The sequence below is a fragment of the Vidua chalybeata genome, chromosome 8, assembly GCF_026979565.1.
Source record: "Vidua chalybeata isolate OUT-0048 chromosome 8, bVidCha1 merged haplotype, whole genome shotgun sequence".
NCBI classification, from domain to species: Eukaryota; Metazoa; Chordata; class Aves; order Passeriformes; family Viduidae; genus Vidua; species Vidua chalybeata.
The window spans coordinates 34,975,267-34,999,713 of record NC_071537.1 but is presented as its reverse complement, the minus strand read 5'-3'; the positions used below and the strand labels follow the sequence as shown (position 1 = coordinate 34,999,713).

General features: G+C 41.4%; 1 protein-coding gene across 7 annotated transcripts in view; it reads right to left on the bottom strand.

The window, feature by feature from the left end:
- CTNNA3 (catenin alpha 3) overlaps positions 1–24,447 on the bottom strand; it is a 430,920-nt gene that overhangs the window by 122,015 nt on the left and 284,458 nt on the right. For 6 of the 7 annotated variants that reach the window (XM_053948596.1, XM_053948593.1, XM_053948594.1 and 3 more), the window contains one exon: positions 8,194–8,350. In XM_053948596.1, coding sequence (XP_053804571.1) covers positions 8,194–8,350 — 157 coding nt within the window. Of the gene's footprint in view, positions 1–696; positions 810–8,193; positions 8,351–24,447 lie in introns of all 7 variants that reach the window. The other variant, XM_053948599.1, reaches the window with a different exon arrangement.

Sequence of the window (24,447 nt, the reverse complement as noted above, 5' to 3'; positions counted from 1 at the left end):
GCCCTGATTACACCCAACACTTTGTATCTGACTTGAGCAGAACTGTGTATTTTGAAAAATAAAAAAAAAACAAGCGACCAGTAAAGCACATAAAGCTGTGCCTGCAGAAGTGCAAACTGCAGTAACCTCAGACTACCACCTCCCAAAATGCAGGCTTAGTGTAGCTGTTCAGCACGATGAGCACTAACACACATTCCTGAATCACTGAACAAAACCACAACACAATAAAGTGCATCCAAAAAAAAAAAAAAAAAAAAAAAAAAAAAACAGAAAAAAAAACAAAGGCAGAGATGCAGAGATGTCATACACTGTTTGCAAGTGGCTACCCTAAATAAGCAGACAAAGCATTGAAGTTTTACAGCCTTACCCACATTGGCATCTTTTTTCAGAAGGCTTTTTCAGTTGGTCTTAATGAGAAAATGAGGAAGGAAGGACACTGAAAGTTTATATTCTAAAACTTCAAAGGAATGAAATTAGAAGATTTTGGGGTAGAGGAGGAAGGAAATGAGAAATTTTCAACTGAAATGCACACTACTGAAGAACTGAGCAAATTTAGGAATAAAATGAGGAGAAATCACTTGTAAAATGGTTTCTGAACTTCAAAATGCTACAACATTGGATACAACCTTTCAGAACTTTTAACCTGAACTTCAGCAGTTGGCTTTAAATAAATTTCTAAGGAGATCTTAAACTTACAATGGAACATGAGCAGAATTAGTAGGGACGGACAGGCTTTTCCAGAGTAACTACCACTTTAGTTTGGACACAGTTTGCTGATGTGTGGCCATCAGTGGGAACCATCACAGATCCTAAAAGAAGCAGAACCACTGGTTAGCAGACACAATGAACAGAGGAGAATACATTAACCACCTCTGCTGCTCTGCACCCTCCTCTCTCAAACTGTCAGAAATTAAGTTACATTAAGCCATCTTTAGCTTGAAGTTTGCTGGTTTTGTTGCTAACAAGAAAAAGGGGTTTTATACTAAAACCCCAGAGCCTTCTCTTCCCTTCAAGTGTAACAAAAAGATATTAACACCCCCTTCATATCTTGGCCTGTTTCCATCCTGCCTGCCTGCCTCCTATGGCAACTATAAATTATTCTTTCAGATCACCTGAGGTTCTGGGAGGAAAAAAAAACCCAGCACTGGGTAGACTATAACACAATCATGGATAAATTAATACGATGCCATTAACAGGACAGCATCAAGAAAGTTTTTTCTTAAGAATACCTTTATATACAGAATGTGACACTGAACAATGAAGAACAGCTCAACAGCAGAGTAACTACCACAGGGCAGAGATAAGGAAGGCTGTGTGATATTCAAGAACATTATAAAACCTGGAAGAGTACTCGCATGTAATTGCATTTAGGGATGTGAAAAGGCAGAGGAACTAAACAGACATGAGGGTTTTTTTTTTTTTTAATGGCTGATGCAAAGTAATTTTGAAGAAATTGAGGAAAGGTCTGCCTCTATTGCACAAAAATGCTACAGATCTGCTACACATTTAAAAAAACCTCACTACCAACAGGAAATACATCAGACCAGAAGATGAAGGGGAGAATTAATAACATTTTATATTAGTCTAATCTCAGCAAGTATTTTCTGTATTTAAGAGAGAATGACTGCATCATCCAGAACAAGCAGTCACACTCTCCCAAAATGAGCTTCTCTGTCCACTGAGTACTGAAGAAAAACAAGGGAGACTAAGCTTAGGAAATGTATTCAGCTGAAGATGGAGGAAGAAATGCTCATCAGACTTGGTAAAAAAAAAATAAATCACCTATTTAACAACTACTTTTCTTAAAAAAGTTATTATTCATAACAAACACTGGCTTAATACTAATGCAGAGACAATGACAAAGCCTGCAACTGTCTAATTTAAGGTCCCTTAAGGATGAAGTGTGTTAAGACTGACAGCTGCTCAGTGCAATCCATGGTACCCGAGTCCAGGAGAACGTGAGCAAAGAACTGCACAAACTTCATTCAGCTGCTTTATGCCATCCATCACAAACAGACATTAATACAAAGCCTACAAAGAACATCAACAATATACACAGGAATAGAGCTGAGACACAAAAGTCCATCTCATGTAGCTCTTCCAAAAAATGCAACGAAAGCCAAAAATAACCCTTAAACCTGGAACAGGCTGGAGAAGAACATTACCAAAGAGAAACTGACTTCTGTGCAATCCAGCCAGGAATTAGTACAAACAAACCAAGAGGTTTCTTTTCTAAAAATGCTCAACTGGTTTAGTACTACATAGAAATAATAAAGCACTGGGTCAGTGCTTCCTTCTCCAGTCCCCATCCTCCAAAAATATATCTTATGGAAATACTCTTACATGAATCTACTCTTAATTGGCGTGATTCAGATGAACTTCATTCTTCTCTCAGTGATGCAAGCAGGAGAAGGGATTTGCCAAGCAGACATTTTTTACATTTTATTGCAGTAGATTAATACTAGTTGTGTTGCATTGCTTAGGATTTGTTGTACAATACTTGCTAAGACCAAATTAAAACCAAGATCTGGACCACATATAACTGAAGAAGTCTCAAACTGAATTTCTGCAGGAAATTGGAAGTTTGCCCTGCTCTGCACAAGATGCTTTTAGTAGAGAATCTTCAGAGCTTTCTTCTAATCCTTGTTAGTCTTTAATTCTGCTTCTCTGTTCAGCTGTTTCATACATGCTATCCCACATGGTCATCAAGTCCACCTGACCCACTCTTTCCTAATCAACTTCTGAAGATCTCTCCCAGCTCTAGAAACTGCAGCAGCAGCAGCTGGGGCTCCAGATCTGGAGCTATAAATGTTGGGGAAAGAAGTGAAGCTGGGCATTTGCTCCCTCTTTGTGATCAGTAAATTACGTTTTCAAAAATAAGCCTGTGGCTAAAATACATATGGTAGGTTCTTTTTCCTGATGTTGAACTGAGAAATTTTCACTGAAATCAAACAAAAGCAGACCAAAATATCATCTCTTAGCTGTTGTTGATGGCCATAAGGCTGTTTGCGCCCACAAAAAGGATTTTCTCCAACAGCTTTACTGTAAAATCCAATCTTTTGCTGCTTGCCTTGAATTAAAAGTAGTTTCTGATGGCACAGGTTTACATTAAAAGGCAACTTTTGTTCTAACATGGTGGCATCGTACTGTTTCCCACCATGCTTGGAAAAACTTAATTTTTAGATTCCAAGGGAAAGACTACAAGACTGGAAAAGACATCTAGCTTGCATGATTTCAGACTTTTCAGGAATTCCCTGCACACTCCACATGTGGAATGTCATCTTCTGTGCTCCATTTGGTGGGAAAAATGTGCAAGGTTTCCTTGGATCTGCTCTGAAAGTCTGCCCATCACCCCAGAACAAGAGTACCACAGGAAAGTGAACGATGGCTCTTGTCCTTCTTGTCAGGAGCCACTGATTGGTCCCAGTTCCTCAGCATAAATGCTGTTCTCTTTTGCCTGCTCAGGTAATCTTGAATGATCCTTTATCCCATCACAGAATTTCTTCAGCAGTCTCTGAAGTCTTTACCTATTTAAGAGCCCTCAGGCCAGCTCCTGTAAGGAGCTGAATTTGTGGAGCACCTGTGGATTCATTATAAAATACTGTTCTGTTCACAGGACTACCAGAGGCCCTCTGCAGATTGATTCCACTGCAGATTGATTTGCCTGTGTCCACATTTGCCAATACAGCAGTGCAAACTGCAGGGGGCAAGGACACAAACCCTCACCCGAGGCAGACATGGAAGTCACAGCATTCCCTGTGACTTCATCAGGAAAAGAGCAGCAAACAGAACTTCTGGCAGGGAAATAACAAACTGGACATCAGACAAAGCCCTCTCAGTGTCTAATGACTTATTACCCATTATTTGGAACGGATTTATCTTAAAAAATTAATTCAGCTAAAAGTGCTGATGCAATTAAAAGGGACAAAATGCACTTTAGACAAATTTTATTTTAAGAAGTTACATAAAAGGGCAGAGAGCACAGACTTCATTTTACACAACAAAAAAGGCTCTGGGTCATTTGTGGACTGTACTTGAAGACGACAGATTTACTCACACACATGGAGGAATGAGAAAAGAGACGAACAAGGAAACGGGTTTATGAAAACATGGCACTTCCATTTTGGCAAAAGAGGAGCTACTATTAAAGGAATTTAAGCATTGTGATATTATAAATATCACAACGAGCAAAATTCAGGACAGCATTAGGGAGGCTGAAGAGAAGGCCCAGCTGATGAAATCTTAGTTTGGGCAATGACTTTAACAGGACACAGAAGCAGTGCAGGGGACTGTCATGCAAGCTCTTCAAAAAGACAACAGAAAGGGAAAAAAAAAAAAAAAAACACCACCCCACAGGTCCTGAGAATTTTGTATATATAAACACACTTCAGATCTTACCTATATGATCCTTGAAAAAGTTAATTCTGGGACTAAAAAAGCCAAGTCTTTTCTTACTGTTTTTCTAACATATGACAAAATTGAAATACTTAATAATTGCAATTAGCCTGTCATTGCAATTACACACCATCATCAGGAGCAGAAAACATACATACAAAAGAAGGAAATACTGACATTTCAGATTTTCTACCTACACCCACTACGTTCACTAAGGCAGTTTTGAATAAAAGAGTATTAAAATAACACAGAAGAATCAACATCGGGAAACGAGCCTCAAACTCTGTTTCAGGCTAATTGTACGAGGGAGAAGACACTAAGAGCCAGTTTACAAGAGCAGAGGCTTGAGGATAAAACTTCAGATTTACCACCATGAATGCAATTACAAGCAGAACAAAACCAGTTTCCTGGAAATTCATGCCTCAAATGCAACAGCACATTTTAATTTATGGATCTGCAGACTTCACATCATCATGATAAATGGATGACAGTAATTTTTTAACTTAATGTCAGTGGGTTGTAAAGATTAACACCCACATTCTTCCTTGCATAAATTAACTATCCAAAACCGATAGGCTGAGACTGATTCTCTGTTCCTACAAGGTGTAACAAATCTATGAACAACAGTATCATAATTTATAATGTTTCATAATTACAATGAGTTTTTTTTAACACAAGTCATTAACTCTTGCTTTCCTTTATAAGGAACAGACCTCTGCTGCAACTATTTCCAATCAGACCTCTTATTCACTTGCAAAAGACCTGATTTCGTCTTTTTTTTTTGTTGTTCTCCTTTGATTATAGTACCATATAACTGGCAAGAACAAAACACAACTGAAAAAAAATCCAATTTCAAGATGCATGAATCTGAAAATCAAAGACCAATACAGAAAAAGAAGAGCAGCATTTTGTTTTTTATTAGATATCATTTATGAGACAATTAAAAAAATTTAAAAAACAAACAAAACAAAAAAATAAGCATCAAGAAAAAAACAACCAACCTTCCAAATGCTCACAATTCTCATTCCCTGAGTGCCAGTGGGACAGGCAGGATTGTCAGAAATAACTGACCTCTCAATCAGTCCACGAAGAAATTTTAAATGTACTTTAAAGTAGGCAATTCTCCTGTATGATGCAGAGTTCTGAATCGCCAGAACCACTGGGGAAGGTGTGTTTACTGTATTTCCTAAAAAGTGTCCTGTAACTCTGAATGCAATTCTGACACTCCAGGATTCATCCTTTCCCCCACCACCTGCAAACTCAGCAACTCTAAGTCACATGAGTGAGGAGCTGCCACAGCCAGAACCTGTTTTGAAAGGAATCTGCTATTTAAAAAGGTATTTCTTGCCCAGAATGCCCACGCTGGCACGAGAGGTGCAATACTAATTTCTGTAGAAATAAAACAGAGCCATTAAATACCAGTTCTGGAATTCCCTTCCTCTCAAACACGATGCAAAACCCTCAATGCACATTACCTTTCCTAATTATTGAGTCATTTCCAAAAAAGGGCAGATACCATCTCCTATTACACTTCTAACCCTTCTATTTAGACAGAGCAGTATGTGAATGTTTTAATCCCTCAGAACACAGCAATGGTGCTAATACCCTGTGGAGTAAACCAAGAGTGGTTTGCACTGCTCCTTACAATTACTCCTAATAATTACTTCTTTGTACATGAATTAGTAAAAAAAACCTTCCCAGAGCAAAAAGGTGACATTGCCATAGAGAAATATCTTCTCAACAGAGCCCTTAAGAACAAGCATGACACTTGAAGCTTAAACAAATTAAATTAACATGTGCCAAAGGGTTCTACCAAAGCTTACAGAAGATGTGCTACACACAGTTTAAAGGAAATACAGCAATGTTTGCCTTTCTTGGACCTCATGGCATGTAGGCCTACACATCAGTGCTACCTGAAATAGTTTCTGCTCTTACTTACTGTGAAACAGTCAATCACTTTAATGTGTTCAACCAAAGACTATAAATACACTAAAAAGCCAGGAGTCTTCTCTGAAATGAGCAGCTGCCCAATGACAGATTTTTCTTCTACACAGTTATTATTGGATTGCTTAATTTTATTCTTCCAGTCCAAGAAATTTTGGGGGGGGAAAAAAAACCAAACCTGAAATGTGCCATTTCAATGAATCATAGCTGTATAGATAAAAATAATAATTGAGCTCAATAAATCTGACAGATTTTTAACCTATTGTGGAATCTCCTGAGTTTTAAAGAGATTCATGTATTTTATTCATTAGCAATTGACTTGTTTCATTTCTTTATTAACAGCTTTAGCAAAACCTGCATAAATTTCAGGAAATCTCAGGAACAGGGAAGATTTGCACTATAAGCAAAGGCAGGTTCATAAAGCACTTCCATCAAAGGCTAACTTACAGGGGGAGAAAATAGTTCTCAGGTTATGCTACTCTGTATGAAGATGTTGAGATACACACAGGAGAGAAACTATAAATAACTAAGCCACACTATTTGCAGCGAATTCTCCTACACTCAGATCTAAGTCACTTGCCAGGTACACCAGCTGGCCTTGTAAAGCAAGGAGAATTTCCCTACCCTGAGGAGAAGTCTGTATCCCACATCAGCAGACCCACAAAGGGCCTGAACAGCCATCTCTGCTCATGCTGGTTGCACTGCAGTATCCACACCCTGATGGTAAGAAAAACACCACTCACTTACTGGGACTCCATTCCAGCAGCTTCCAGCCCCCACAGTGATGATACCAAGTAAGCTTTAGAGCAATGAACACCCAAACTCTGCCCCTTCCAGGCATTAAACCCTCAGGTTTAATGAGCAAAGCAAACCTTGGGAATATGAACTTAGCTGTGAGTTCACTTACAAGGGTTTTAAACTACTGACACCTGCAGAACTACTCGTGTTTCCTACTGCTGCATAAACCAAGCAGTCCTAACTAATGGAAGTAAGCCCAAAGGACATGCCCAAAGAGAAATGGGCAAGCACAGAGCCCACTGACCACACCGAAATTAGACCACATTTGAGGCAGATGAGACAAACTTTTCCTTCCTTTCCATGTTATGCTACTTTAAGAGAAATCAGAAAAGTAGAATTATATAAATTTACATGCGCTTCACAATACAAGGATTTGTAAACTATGCATATGAAGGTGTATTTTAGCAGGAGCAACAGAAAAAAAAAAAAGGCACTGTGCAACTGAAATGCTTCTGTTTTCCTCACTAAGGAAAGTGAGACTGTGAGGGCAGAAACTTAATTCAGAACTGGGATCTTTAAACTGCAAAAACTGAAACAACTGTTTTCTCTCTTCTTTTTAAATGCTGAAGACACTGCTTCAGTAAATACAGTTTACTACCCAAGGCCTCTTTCACTGAAGAGATCTGTGAAAGTATATTCTGTGTGACAAATATCCGTGACACTGAAAATTCCAGAAATTCTACTGTGCATTCCCCAGCAACTGGAACACAGGGTATCACAAGAACCTCTTGTTTAAGCTGTATGCACAGGGATATGCACTTTCTTTCCTCGGACACTTCTCACAGCTGCAGAGAGGATTTGAAACTGCAGAGGTAAATGAAGCTGTGGGGATGGATAAATGTACCCCTGTCACACCCACCTGGTCAGCCCCAGGGACTTCTGCCCAGCTCTACACCATGCACAGCAGGAATATCCACTGGGTGGGGACATTTGAAACAACAGCAATGCGTTCACAAATCACTATACAATCTCATCTTTCACCGTTTTCCTATTGAAAAGTGATGAAAATTTTTCAAAGCATATAAAAGAACAACTGGATTCTGAAAATTATCATACCTGATACAGCAAGGAAATCATCAATACTTGTTATGTCATCCACAGCTTCAGTAAGAACACGGATGTGATTCTCCCATGAACTCCTATACATCTCCATGTTGTTTTTCACAACTTGACTTTTTGGTCTGGCAGCAAGAGCTAAAGCAGCATTAATAACCTGTACCAAAAACAGACAAAACCAACTAAATAATTATTTCTTCAGAAATCAAATCTAGTGCAATACAACACTTATGTTTTACTTAACCTAGCAAAGCAACATTCCTGTTCCCCAAACAAAAGTTTGCTCAGCTTTTGGCTCTGTTCTCAAGCACAAGTATCAGTCAGATGTTGCTTAGGCCAACTTCCATTTCAGCTTCATAAATTAAGACGCTGATGGAAGAGGACAGCAAAATCCCAACATTTTGGTTTCAGTTGGAAAAATCACACTCTTCCAGTTTGCAGGATATCAAATACAAGGAGGTTTTCACTCACATACGCTTCAGGCACACACGAGAACAGCAACCATCATTTCGGTTCTGAGTTTAACATCAAAAGCTTGCTGTGGAGTATCTCCACTGAGAGAGAGAAAATCAGCCTCTGCCACGTAAAAGTGGGAGGTTTTTCCAGAACAAGAGGTGTGTCTTTTAGGATCAGAGGTATGGGATACAACACATACTATACCTAGATTAAAGCAGCAGTCTGGTTGTGCTCAATCAGTTCAGACTAAAATCAGAAATTATATCCACATGAAGAGGGTAGATGTCACCTCTTTCAGAGAAGACTAACTGAAGGTGCAAACACTAGATCCCAAAGTGATTATTTCTATAGATACCTCTTCACTCAATTAGCTAGAGAGGCTTTCTCCTAATATGGAAGTTTATTGATGTTATATACATACACATTTTTAAATTAAACTAAGACACATACTGGGTAGAAGCTGAACATTAACCTTGCACTTCCCTTTCTTTCCTTCTGAATGCTGCTTATTTATCAAGGAGGGAATGATTTTAAGACAACCAAATACCACATAAAACATGGGGAGAATAAAAACAACACACCCTTGTTGCTGAGCATGGCAGGGAATTAAAAAGCACAGGAAGAGCAGCAGGAAAAAAAGAAAAAAACCCCAACATCCCAAATGAAATCTATTACAAGTTATCTTTCGCTTCCTAAAAAAGGAAGAAACTGTTCAAGTTGCACAGTGGCCCTGGAAACAATCATAAAAAGATTTTGCAAGACAGACCAGAATATGCTGGTGCAGTAGCAATGAGAATTCTGCCTTCCCCATTTTTGGTCGGCTGGGTTCCAGACTTGGTAACAAATATTTGTTACAGTACAGGAAAAGAGCAGAAGCTCTGATACTGCCAAGAGCAAAAGGTATCAAGGCTGGAATCAAAGAGGCAGCAGCTATGTGCTGGGGGACATGTTTATAAAAGTGGGGATGCAAGTTGTAATTACTAGTTGTGCTGCTTTTGCATTAAGTGGCATTTGGTGAGGCAGGAAGAAGCCACCTACTGAAATGATTTTTCTGAGAGGAGCTGCTGAGAGCTTCCTCCATGTCTAAAAACACCAAAGAGTGACTAGTTTTGACGGCTGACATGTTGTTAAACCACTAGAAAGCTGAACAAGCCCCTGTGAACACACATGTTAAAAACTAAGAAACGCCAGGAAAAGCTTTCTTCTGGCATCTGGAGAGAGGTTCTTCCCTGTGGAGGCTGGGGAGCCACAGAGACTACAGCGCTTCAACCTTGGAAGGGCAGAAACAGGCTAGGAGAAACACCCCTCAGGGTTAGGGTGAGAAAAGCCTCCCTCCCGTAAGCCTCTGCAAGCACATGTTAATTTTTTAAGTTTTACTGGCTCCTCCAGTTGATGTCACCAGTGTTCAGCCCCCTTTTCCATACTGGCACCCCCCCCAAGAATGTTCTCTCCTTTTCCAATCCCCACTGGCTCTCATTTGCCACCTTGCTCCACTACTGTTGCCTTGTTGGTTCCCCCGGTTTACTGCTCCTCCCCTGCACCACTTCCCCCTGTTTCCATTGGCCCTTGTCCCTCAGATCCACCCCTTCTTCCCCTTATTTAACCCTGTGCCTTCCACCCTGTTTTTGTCTTTGTCCCTGGACCCTCTTAGAAGAAACACTCTTTGGACGTCCAAACAGAGATCCATCCTTGCTTTTTATTTGTTAGCTTCTTTTTAGGCAGCGTGCTCTGGGCCCCAAAAGCACGCTCACCGAAGTGCAACACTTCACTTCCCCCTCCTGGCCCGGTGGCCGGGCAGGGGAGGTGTCATGGTTGGACACTGGCGCAATGCCAGTGCCCCCATGAAAATACACCTTCCCAAGTAAATGCTGTGAGATGTTATCAGGAACAGAGCAGAGCAGGCCCAAGCTTAATAACAAAGGGAAAAAAAAACTTTATTAAACTACTACTACAGAAAACACATGAACTAAATCCAGGATGAAGACCTTTTAAAACACCCCTCCTCCTCCCAATTTCCAAAAAACCCCCTATGAAACATCACCCGGGATTCCTGATCAAGTTGCCACCCTTCAGATAATCAATACTCAGTCTATCAAGGGAGAGAGAAGTCTCTCTTGCACCACAGACCCCCCAGGAAACACAGTTGCCACCTCCTGTGTTTCCCTGTCACACATGGCAACCGCCCGGAGAAAATCTGCCAGTGTGACACTCTCAATTCCATGTCACAGTGCTCTCACCACCGTGCATGGACAGACTGCTCATAGGGCTCCTTTAAGGATGCTTTGCCACGGACCCAAAGATATAACAGTTCAGTTTCTCATCCTGGGACTACAGTGCCCCCCATTTTCCCCTGGGGCCAAGGGTCCAGGAACAGAGATCATCATCTTCCCGAAGACAGAGGGCATCACCATTCCCTCCTCAGCTTTCCTCTGTTCTTGCCATTCCTGTGCTGTTAGAAACTGAAGCAGGTCTCCTTGGGTCACCACTGCATCCCCCTAAAATGCAGTCTCTATTGCAGGAGATTTTGGTTCAGTCCATGGCTAACAAGAAAAGTCCAGTCAAAAGCTACTTCATCATCTCCTCCCACCTAAAAGTTTCTTCTTCTAACATCTCAGGTCCCGGACTGTCTCTCTTCCACTACAAATCGAGGAGGAGTAATATTTTACAAAGCCCTCATTTCCTGGAAAGGGTTAAAAGTTCAGACTCCCTGGACGGCTGATATCTCGGTCCAGCATTCCGTCTCCCACGCTGGGCACCATCCCCCCCCCCTTCTCCTTCTCCTCTGCCGGCAAATTTCCAGGTGCCGTCAGGCTCTCTGTCTCTTTCCCCCTGGGGGGGGGGGCGGGGGGGAAACAAAGGCATCTCCGCTTCTCTCCACCCTTCCGTCCACAGGAGCTGGCTCGGTTCCAGACCCTCAGCCCCTCGGCCTACCTGGGCAAGGCCGCGTGGCTTCCCCTCCTGCACCCAGCCCGTGGCTGGGCAGGGGAGAGTCTGCACTCTCTGACGACCGGAACCAAAGAGACAGTTCCCCTGGGAGTTCCTGCTTTTAACCCCCTGTGTTCTCAGAGGCATGTCCATACTTTCAGTGGTCACTCCAGGTGCCAATATCCAAACCTGACCACTGATTGGTTTGACCCAACTTCCTGAAAAAATTCACCTCCATGTCAAACCACGACAGGAGGGGAGGCTGCAGGGCCCCAGCCAAGGTAGGGCAGCTGCAGGCCAGGGGGAGGGGACACCATCGGCCACTGAGTCTAAGCCTGGCCAACGAGATCCTGGCCCTCCCCACAGTGCGGCCACCGAAAAACCCAAGGTGGCTCTGCAGCCTTGTGCAGAAAGCGGCCTCACAGCTGGAATTGAACACAGCAGGGGCTGGAATTGAACACAGCAGGGGCTGGAAAACAGCCACGTGGCCAGAGTGGCTGCTGCTGTCCTAGCCCGGGCCCCCTGAAATTCTGACACAGCCCCAGTGGGGCCTGAAGATCCATCACCATGAGTAATCTGGCCATCGCCTGGCAGGGATCACGTCCCTGCAGGAATCACCATCTGCAAGTCCCAGGTGAGATCTTAACTCTTACAGTGCCCAAATAAGTCTTGTAGAACTTCAATCCTTCCTCAGCGAGAGAAAAGGACAGAGTGAAGACACATAGAGAAACAACAAGAAGACACCAAGGTCAGTAAAGAAAGAATCAAGTTCCATATGGCAGGAGGATGGGGAGATGCCTTAAGTTCAAGCTGAAATCCTCGTGTAAAGCTATGGAGAAGAATATAATTGACACATCAGACTCTTTTTCCCTGTAACTCATTGAAAAGTATGTGGGATGAAGCATTCAAATTGAAGATATGAGCAAAGGCCTCCATGCTAAAGTAAGCAGATGTTGAAGTAGCTGTGATCCCATGAGAAGTTTGAACAGAGAGAGAGAGAAGAGTGATGAAGACCCTGTGCCCCCAGGGAGAGAAGAAGACCTCTGTTCCCAGAGATGAAGATGATTTCAAAGATAGATAAAGAGAACTTTTACTCTTAAACAGCTCATCCTTAAAATAGCACCCCATAAGTTGACATGGCCCATAAACATAGCTGTGAGAAAGCTGCAAAAAGATGGGAGGGACTTCACAATTGCAGACTCCCAGGCAGCTGCTAGCCGTGAAAATTAAAAGCCACGAGGAAACTGTTCCTTGTGGAGAAGTTTCCATGGCACGGCAAGGGACACTCCTCTCCCTGAGTGATATTCCAGAGGTGATAAAGTGAATTGCTTCTGTATGTTGTTAGTAGGAAAGAAAAGATTGTAGGGCAGAGGAGACATGTTCTAAAAGTTTTATTTTGATTCTTATCATTCTTTATTTTAGTTACTGTTAATAACTAAATAATACTGTTAAAAATTAATGTTAAAAACTAGTAATACTGTTTTGTTTATACCCTTTTGAAGTTTTGAGCCTGCTTTGCCTCCCTCCTCATCCTATCTCACAGCAGGAAATGAGTAAGTACATTCTAGTGAGTGCACTGGCATTTAGCCAGCACTCAGCCCACCACATTATTTGTTGCATTGGCCGGGAAATCTCAAATTGGCGAACCAAAACCACTACAGTAATTCTTCCAATTCTAACTCTAAACATTTGAAAACGTTGGAAAGCAGGTTTCAAGCAGTCAGCACATGTATTTTTGTCCAAATTATACATTTTGTTAGGATGCACAGCACACCCAAAAACTCAATTCAGTGCCTATCCCTGTACAGTTGCATACAAGGTATCACCTCCAGTTTCTCTATTTCAATAGCAATACCCAAGATACGGAACTTTCCACAGACAGTGCAATACATAAAGGCCCACTTCTGTTCAGCTATACAGCAGCCTCCCCAACACTTCTAAAATTAAGAAATTTGTAGGAGTTGAGGCTTTGACTGTTTTCATTCCTATCACGCTTGATCCATTTTCACAGGATCATTTTACTAAGCCAGGGGCTCAAAATTTCCCCTTGATAATTCTTAGGTCACATTGGTCCTGTTCTGACTTACCACACTAACTAGTTTTTAAACTAGTTTTAAACACACTAGGTTTTAAAATGTGTCCATCAAGACTGAAATACTGAACAGGTAATTTCTAACTTTTCTGTTTAAGCCCCTAATTAGATATTAAGTGAAAGTCAAACTCTATTTCTGCTCAAATACAATAGTCTTTTTTTAATTGCATTTTCTTCTTTGTTTTGGCAGATTTACCAAGTTGGCTCTGCCAAAAGTAACAATGAGACAGTGCAAAAAGCTGTTCCAGTATCAGAGCCAGCATCCTTTATCTCACCAAAGATAAAAAGAACCAACTTTTGTCTTACCACATGCAATAAAGAGGTGAACTGCTTGGAAAGATCATCAAAACTGTTACAGCATGTAGCAAACTTTATCAGATGGGTGCATTTGGAAATCCTTACGACTCCAAATATCTCTGGAAAGAAAGTCCTGAAGCCTGCAGTAACTACAGCCCAGGTGGGCACCCTGCCCTAACAGCACAGAGACTGCACTGGCACATCTTATGGGCTGAGGCTGCACAAGGGCTGCAAACTATCACCTCTAAAACCACCTCAACAACACAAACCAGAGCATTTACCTAAGGCTACCCTCAGGAAATTTACAGCTACAAGTGAAATCGGGTCCATCCTGCACAAAGGCAGCTAATCCTGAATTGAACATTAAAGGTGACACTGTTCCTTACTGTTCCCCTGGTAAATTGCTCTAAGCCTTAATGTCCCATTAAGGAAAGACTTAATTTCATTTTGGATAAACATGGGTTCCAGAAGTGTGGAAACAACTCAGAAAAACATACCAGAGAACAATTCAGACTGATAGTAATGAAAAGCAAATCCTGTCATATGTAAGTTGCAGAGCACACTCCAGACCCCGTATGTGTTTGTCCTGCCGGGGAACCACATCAAGGTACGAGACTTATGGCTAGACACAGATCTAATGTGAGCTCTGTTCTAGCTGGAACTGTCCCAAAGCCATGATCCACACGCATGGCTCACACTGTGTACTCTCAATCTAGCCCAACAAACTTGAAGACATACATTATCACACAAGTAAAAGGGAGACTTTAAACCCTCTTCTCCTGTAAAAAGAAGAAAAAAAAAAATCAAGAAAGGAAAAGAAAACTTCACTCTGGGTCATACTCAGACTCACCAACAAGAGACCAAGTTGAAAATGTCACTTTCTTAGGCTTCATGAGGTTTATTAGCTTTCCTTCTTCACTCCAACTATCATTAGTGGTGTAGATTTATTTGAATTGGCCTCAAGAAACGATGAGAGCAAAGCTCATCAGAAGTCCCTGTTTCACCACTGCTTCCTGATCTAAAATAAGGTTAACATTTGTCACTGGCTAATTAAATATAGCCTTATTCTACCTTATTACAGTATATTAGGCTGTTCAAATTCCATTATTACTTTTCCCCCATTTGTATTCCTGCACACAAATATCACAGTTCAGGTTACCAGAAAGCTGCTACTACTCCTGCTCACTGCTGGGGCATTTCACTAGGAGCTAAGCCACCAGTTTTCAAATAAATCCTTGGACTTGTGAGCACAACCTAGGCGAGGACAGCATGTGCTATTATTAGCTTCACAGCAGTAATAGCCATATATCCTCATCAAGTACAGGATACATCATACTCTGTATGTTCCATCAAATGAAAACCAGTCTGAAGTTTAACAGCACAGTGATTACACAAGTTGAGAGAAGCTTGAGGACACAGCAAAATGATGACAGTAATAAGATCCTACCTTCTACTAACTTCTGAACAGCCAGTTGCTACATCAAAATACAGGTAAATGAAAATGGAATCTGAGGCATGCACAGGACATGAAGCTTTCAGGAACGTACCCCTGTGCACAATGGGCTAAAACAGGGTGCACGGTGGGGTGGGGGTGGAAAAACAAAACACCAAGACCATTACAGGCCCACAAACCCACACCTGGACACTATTCACACAGTCAGCTCAAGACTGGCACAGTTACTCCTTTATTGCAGAAGTAACAATCTGGGGACAGCAGACGTCCATCCTGCCACAGGAGGCAGGGAAGCAGTGTTCAGTGAGATGGTGCCTTGAGGGAAGGATAAATCCTCCAGCCCAAGGTCAGCCAAAAGGAGGAGTAAAAAGTACATTTGCAGGGTTGGATTAACATTACAAGACAATACTTTTACAGTCTTTCAATTAAAAAAGAAAGAAGCAATGGCAAATGTCTGCTACGGCAGTGACTGCAGCAGAAGAAAACTAGAAATTTCTTAGAAATTAAAGACATTCTGAATACCAAAAACTGTTAGCCCCTCTAACCCAAACAAGAAAAATACCTTAATTAATAGCTTGGATTTTGTTTGGCGATTATCTTTCTTTTCGGATGACAGGAGCTGGCCACCCAGCTTTACATTCACTTGCACATCCAGCAGACTAATTTCCAACAAAATTAGGTGAGCAAATACAACTTGAGAGTAACAGCAGAGCCAAGCTCAGTCAAATATTTCTCAAATATGCTTGAGAAATTTACGTCCAAGAACAGAAGGGTCAGTTCTGCCCTAGAGTAAGCTACCACAGCGAAGCTGAAAGAGCTCACCCCAGGACAAACCCCTTTTGGAACTTCAGAGTTTTGCTACAGTAAGGTGAAACTTTGTAGCTCCATATTTTATTGCTAAAGGAAGTATAACAGGATGGTCATATTCAAGGTGAACAGTACATCAATGTGTCATTTGAGTCTGTCATTTCTAGAGATCAGAATTCATGCCTTTGTTAATATCAAAACTATTCTGTGCATCTTAGGCTGACCCCAATTAATTCATGTAATGTGACCAATTTCTAAGCATACCTGAACAGGATTAATTGAGGTATGTACGTGGGTAACACAACAGAACACAGAAAACTGGTTTCTGAGCTTTTAGAGGGTGGATTTTTTTCCAAGCTGTTAGTAAACTAAGTACCTCATGCTACATCACAGAAGAAATTGCACTGCCTGGGACTGTAAGGAAGAAAACTCGTGCCCAGCTGGTTTTGATGGAAGAGAACCTGAGGCTTTTCTTCCTTCTTTCAAAAAACGATCACCTGAACATCTAAAATTGAGTCCTGCAGCTGAGGTGAAGTAACATACTCATCATGACATAGTTGGGGAAGCAGCTGGCTGGGGGGCAGCTCTGCTGGAAAAGGACCTGACACCCTGCTCCGTGTCAGCAGCATTCCCCAATGAAAGCTGACAGCACAGCGCACTCAAAGGACATGGCCACGGTGCAGAGGAAGAGGTGACACTTGCTGGATCACACCTAGAAAACTCTGTCCAGTTTGGGGCTCTCTGATACAGCAGAGACAACAATAAGTAAGGCCTACAGAAGGTCACCTAGAAGGTTATGGGCTGGAGCTCTCACCCTGCAAAGAAGGGAGAGAGAAGTGAGCTATTTCAGCCTGGGGAAAAGGTGGCTTCAGAGGGCCCCAAGAGTAACCCTTCAGCACACAGGAGATGACAAAAACAGCACAGGCAGGCTCTTCACAGCCATGGTGGAAGGGTATTCTGACAGCAACCAGACAGAGGGAGGAGCTGAGGAGAGATGGCACAGGTGCACACAGGAGCAACTTCACACCAAGTTCAGTCAAGCTGTGGAACAAGTTGCCCCAACAGTTTTGCAGTCTCCACCCTTGGACTTTCAACACTTAACCAGTCTAAGTTTAGAGAAAAGTCAGAGTTCAGTTTGAAACTGAGCACTGAAACACACAGCTATGAGCAAAAGGCTGTAGACATCCTAAGGTCCCTTCCAACCTGAGCTACTGTTGTTCTGAAATGCAGTTACAGAGTAATTCTATGATAAATACTGACATCAATTCCTTCTAGGGCAAGAGTGACACACTTCCCCAGGGTAATCTAGGAAAAGGTAACAGAATATAAACAATGCAGCAAACACCATGACAGGATTTCCTAGGTCACTACTAGGACAGAATGGTTCTGCTAAAGAAGCCACAGAAACATGCTGGCACTCTGCTATTTTTGTTCTCTTAACACCAAATCGTGGGGAACCTCTGCCAAGCTGAGCCTTGTACTTCTCTTAACACAGTGGGGGAGCTTAAATATCCAGATATAACCAAGCTCTGCAAAAAAAGAGTGTCTATTTACTACTAAGTCAAAAAAACAAACTTGGAAGCAAAAAACCCCACTGTAATGGTAAAAAGTTGCAAGGATATGTGACACTGTTGCTTTGGCATCTGGCCTATAAAGCAATTGCAGAAACACAGATACGAAAAACCCATAACAATTTAAAGCTTTGAAAGCTGAATATCTTGTATACAACATATTTAATCATAAAATGCATTTCAGTCAATGTAAATAAATAAAATTGAGGTCATGTTGATAACAGCTCTAGACAATACAGACACATTCTACCCTAAGGGCTAAGTGCATTCCAAGAGTAAATAAATTACTGGCTATATTTGTTAATAAAACTTACTTGAATTGTTTTGTAAATTCAAAAACCCCACTGGAAACAGCTGAAAGCAGATGCAGAGTAAAGGGAGATTATTGAATCATTATATCAAAAGTGACATATGAAGACAAAGCAAGATTGTACTTCCACAAGAACCTTTCATCCATTTCTGAACATAGGAGAATTTCCATCCACAGCCCACTCCCGTCCTCACAACATCCCAGAAAATGTGACCTCAGCAGCATTATCTAGTCCTGACAGTTATGAGGAGGTAAGTGTACAGGTGGTACATGACCATGAAGTTCCACATTATGTTCAAGATTAAGACACCTACTGCTTCAGAGAGAGACTCAAAAGTCCAACAAGAAGCAACGACACAATAAGAACTCGGCAATCCCTAAAATACTAAATGCAGTGGTGAAAACAAGACAAATTATGACCCAAGATAAAATTTCAAAGTCCTATTTGCAATCTCTACTTTGGTACAGCTAGTATGTAAAGAACTTACTAAGATTCTTTCTCCTTCCCCACAATTTAAAATCAGGAAGGAGGGCTCTTACTCGAGCACGTGGTTTAACACTGAACATACTTGACTGTGTTTGGTAATAAGTTTGATAAGTTATATATGAGTTTACTTGTTCTGAGAATATGAGGCAACTTGAAGTTCTGCAAAAAACATCAGTGAACAAATAGTTATATTACCTCACCTTAAAATCTAGCAAAAGCCTTCTTGATACCAACAATTAAAGGAAGATTAAACTTCTACATGGTTATTAGAAGCTACTGGCCGAGGAACGTGTGACTAAATCAAGAGCACACAGATAAAGCAATCCCTCAAGAACGAACAGAACTGTGGGCAAGGGGGTAACCCAGCAATTCTACAATTATTGATCTGATACACCAGGCAAGAAATTAAGACAAAATTCTGCACGGTTTTGTCTCCTGGTGTCTGGGCAGTGGTGGCCAGTGATACATAGAAATATGTTATTGTTACACTGGGATAAGATTTTTGTATTTTATTAAAACAAATTGTGTCATTTCACTCAAAAGCAAACCTTCCAGCATAGCCTAGCCCTGCTGAGAGGCACGATGTGCTCCTCAGGAACCAAACCAAACCCAACCCACACACACCAAGCAGTCCTCTAGAGTTCTTCCTAGCCCTGTACACATCTGTGTTTTGGCTTTACTTAGGGACTACATGCACATTTCTGAATGAATTTGAAACCCTTCTACCGAAAAGGCACACAAAGTTACCTTTAACAAAACAAACATTTCCATTATTTTAGTTTAAAATGTCACAAAAGCACAAAAGAACTGAGAGCGCAGTTAAATATTCAGTATTTACATTTGGGTGAACAGTCACTCTGTTTTTTGGAGGCAGACATGAGAACAGGCTGAACGCTTACAGACTGATTCTTAAGTGCATCTAAAAGCACTTTCCTTCCAGAGATTACTTCACCTCACCTGACAAGTGTAGCAGACAGCAGATCCCCAAAAATGTTGGGCTTTTTTTGCAGGTCAGATTTCAGGTGTCTGATTTGCTTGGAACCATAATTTCAGTTAATTTCACTTTATTTTGCAGTACTGAAACTCAAGTAAGAAGAATAAACATTCCTGTTTCTGCCTTTTTGAATAGTGTCTGTAAGTGACCCAGGGAATGTTTTGGATAGGATATTCAAAGGTATGGAGGTGGATTGCACAAATTTCCCTGTTTATTTCAAGAGCCAAAAGTGCATTTTTGACTCAGTTTAAAAAAACACTGTTCCTCCAACTGTATTTTTTATATTAGCTATACACCCATTATCCAGGATCTCACCTAGGATCCAGCAAATCGTAGCACTGGGCAATTACTTTAAATAATTTTAGCCACAGTTTGAATGCTTTAACTAAACCATTACTTCTTGTAGCCACAGTCTGTATACATGGGGACAATTAGATTCTGCTCAGAAAGCTACAGAACACTTCACCCAAGTTTATCAAGCCTTGAGCAATGCATTCTCAAAATCTTGATTTCAAGATAAGCATATTCTTAAAATGGAAGGTTAAATTAATACTCAAGACTTACTGATACACAGAAGAGGAAAATTTAAAAAAAAAAATCTGAATTCTGCTTATAATGGTTTTGAGTATAAAATAACAAAACAAAACATAGTGGAAATCTTATTTTCAACAGTGCTCCATCCAGATCTGGAGCTCTGCTACCTGCAGTTCACTATAAACATATTTACCTTTGTGCTCCAAGTCTCTTAATGGAGCAAAGCTTTTTAAAGATGTAAACCTTTTCTACGTTTTCTTAGGCTGTGTAAATGCTCTATCAAAGCACCAACAGAACCAACTACATTGGGATAAAACCTCTTCCCACTGGGCCTAGCTGGGTTTGCTGCTCAGACTGGCCAAGCCATTCAGCCACCAACACACATCACACTCCCACAGCTCTGGTACAGCTAAGGCTTTCCTTGCTGCAGGCTACAAACACCCCAATCTTCCCGAGCTGCTCCTCTCTCCTGTTGCAGCACACCTCTCATTAGGGGTAGAAATGAGCCAAGACACAGACTCTCATTTAACAACGTGAAAGGGTCCTGGTTTATTCTTCTTTACAGCTTAGCCATCCTGCCTCTGACTACAGCAAACTTCTGCTGTTGGCTTCTCTGAGAGACTGCCTGCTGGCTGTTCCTGCTGGAATATGGCTGCAAGTATTTCCTTGCTGCCTGACCGCAGGCTTTCACCTGGTTCCACTATGACTGCAGCCTCCAACAGCAGCCTCTAACTCCATCAGACCCAGACTGGCCTCACAGCAGGTCTTTTGCAGCATCAATTCTCTTCCCTCTTTTGTTCTTCTTCGTGTCTCTCTGGATTGCTCCTTCTCCCTCAGGCCTCCTCTACCTCCTCAAGGCCTTCTTCCTCTAGGATCCCTCTGACCAGCCAACCCACCACTTTTATCACACTTAGCTTTTTTTTAGTCACAGCTGTGACTCATTAAGGGCAAGGCTGCTCTTCTTCTTTGGTAATTAGTACAACTGTGACTTATCAGGGGTGAGGTCACTTGGAATCCCTTCTTCTACACCTACACTCACTCCAAGTTCAACACAACAGAACTGTGAACAGACAAATAAGCCAACAGCCCATGCAGACCAGATTCTTCCTCTAGCAGGATTATGGCCAGAATAACACTCAGGTGATGTGTTTGTCTTCACTTACAGCAGGACCAGCAATAGGAAGAGCCTGCTTGCAGCATTAAGTAAGAACATTCAGTAGTTGTGGTTTAACCCCAGCCAGCAATTAAGAACCACACTTGAAGCATGCATGCAAGAAAAGGAAAACAAGGAATTCCCATCTTCAGACACACATTCAGCCAACCCCAGGAAAACAGGGCTCCATCACTGGTTTTACACCCAAAGTCATTTGTGCTTGTTCTGATGTTCTTCTTATAGCCATGTGGTCAGAACACTCTCTACCACACATCTTCTTACTGTCAGAGGTCAATTAGAGCAAATGCTCCTGCACAGGACAACAGCCACCATCCTGTTAGCCAGGTCTCATTTCAGTTCCTGGGTATCAGAAGCTACATGGGATAACAGTTCAATATTCGAGGAAGTTACAGAAAGGGACAGCTGAAATCCAGAGTAAGGTTATGGCATCCTAGCCAAACACACTGTCCACATCTTTTCCTGCTAGGATGCCAATACCAGCACACATGGGAAATAAAATGTGAAAACCAACACCACCAAAGACTTTTATAGAGCTCTTAACAAATCCAAAACTATCTACGAGTACACATCAAGTTGCCTGTGTAGCCTACAAAACCCTAAGAGTAGTCTTGAAAGAACTACAATCCCAAAATACACATCACGGCATGACCTTATCTGAAAACTGAACTTTAATTCCTATCAGTTCATCACTTAGAGATATACTGGGGGGGGATTAGCTTGGTAAACAACACCTGAAATTACTCTATTTGCAATAGTAGCAAAAGCTTTATGACATAAAAGAGAGCTTTTCTAACTCAGAATAGCAAATTAAGACTCTGCCTCCTTGTCAACAACAACGCACAATCATCTAAGAAATACAGGAAGGAAACTGCTGCTGTACTTACTACTTTTACTATTACTTTCAAAGCTGCTGTGACTTTCCCTAATTACTTTTAATTAGGAATTTAATAAAGCAGGCAGTCAAATTACTAGATATTTTTGCAAATATGAATGCAAAATGGAACACAGAAAATCCCCTTGCAGTTCACGTTACCTCTCTTTGCCACATTTAATGACATTATAGCATTGTAGTTTGCACTCAGAAATCATGAAAACACAAGAAGGGTAGTCATCCATTGCCTTGAATTTGATTACACTGCTATAAAAAAAACTAAAAAGCTCTTTTTAGAATCCTGGAAGCTCAGAGATGTCACAAAGACATTCTTCACTCTCTCAGGTTTTTTCATAGAGGTGCACAGAGAGAAAAAAGAGAAAACAATTTCTATTTCTGCTCCTTGTTTTTCTCATGTGGAATGTGCTTGGAGAATTGTTTACCTGGGGTGATTGCTTGGTTGGATTCTGGTGAGGATTGTTTGGGCCTGGTGGCCAATCCAACCCATCTGTGGCTGCACTCTCGGGAACAGCGTCACGAGTTGGGAGTTAGTTAGAAAAAGTAGGTTTGTAGTTTTACTATCTCCTTTAAATAGTATATTAATGTATTATAGCATAGTTATAATAAAGAAATCGTTCAGCCTTCTGAACTGGAGTCAGACATCATCATTTCTTCCCACTGGGTTCGCCTGCATTTTACAATACAGAGACGTGAATCAACCAACATTTGTAACATTTGTGCTTTCGCCCCTCTCCAGGTCAGATACTCCACAGACTGATGGAATGGCAGCAGCTGGAAGGGACTGTTGGGGGTCAGTCTGGCCCAGGCAGAACCACATCCACATGATTCCTTTAACACCCTCTCTCAGAGCTGTGCCAGAATTTCCCCAAATCACTGAAGTCTGACCATGCACAAAGGGCAAGGGAATCATGTGCAGGGAATAAAAAGAAATTGCTGTGCCTTTGCTTTCAAGCTCATGCAGAAGGCAGTAGAAATCTCTAGAAAGTTTGTTCCACAGCTGCAGCTCCTGGGACACAGAGGCACACACAAGAACGTGGACCATGCGGCCCATCCTGTCATCAGTGCAGCTACACCAGACACGTGTGTACCTCATCCACCTCCCTAAGTGCTTGCCAGGCTAAGTGCTTCCATCTGTTCCTCATCTACATCCCCAGATGACTGCAGGGTGCTGGGCATCCACAAGAATCCCCATCACACTGCCAGTATTCCAGCTGGGAAACATCTCCAGGTTAGATATAAAGCTGGTAACAGAGATGCAAAATGTCCCAGAAAAAAGCCATGTCAGATGGATTCATGGATCAGCGATTTTAGCTCCTTGCTTCAACAAGAGCAATGAATTCCCTTGTCAGCCTGTGCTATTTACACCTCTCTAATACTACATGCTACAGCCATTTAAATTTTTGACTCTTTATTGCTGCCCATCCCTCTCTTCCAAAAACCATGTAAGACTATCTCTTAACAGTGGTATTATTTTGCTGTCTTGTACTACTCTAAGCTTTCCTACCCTCCTCCCCAGGCTCAGAAGGTTTTTTACTACAAGACGTCTCTAATAATGATATTTTATTGCCATTCTTTCCCTTCCTGGCATTTTGCTGTAGGACTGTCATCAATGAAATGTAGCATCTCTAACTTATAAATCCAGAAAAGAAGGATGAAGTTGAGGAGATAAAAAAAATACCTTTCTAGGAAAAACACTTTCAAGTTTTAAAGGCAAAGGGAAAAACAAATTGTTTATAAAACATTCATGGCACTTTGGTGCAATATGAATCTATAGCAAATGCCCTCCAGCAACTTTAAAGTCTCAATCAGTCTCATGTGTTATGTACATTGACTACAGGTGAGGCACGAAGAGGATAAAACAGGATAGCCTCCATATTGCTACAGAAGCTGAGGCTCCTCAGGGTTTGTATTTTTGTTTAATATTACAAAGTGAGAATTTGTTGAGGATTCTATTCTAACACAACAGATGCTGGAAGATGAAAGTTAAGACTGAAAACAACCTCAAGGCATTTTGTAGTTAATTATTCTTTCTCCAAGTACTATCATAAGTGAGCCAAGCAGTCACAGCCAGCACAAGACTTTCAGAGAAACCTAAGAGTAACGGTGGGAGGGGAGGTTCCCCCCCTTCAAACTGTTTATTAGAGAAGTTCAAACCAAAGTAAACATCTAAGTCTATTTGTACAGAAGCATAAAGTATTGTGCCTTCCAACACATTCTGGTGTTCCACAGCTTTAGGATTCATAGGATCCCAATAAGCTCGCT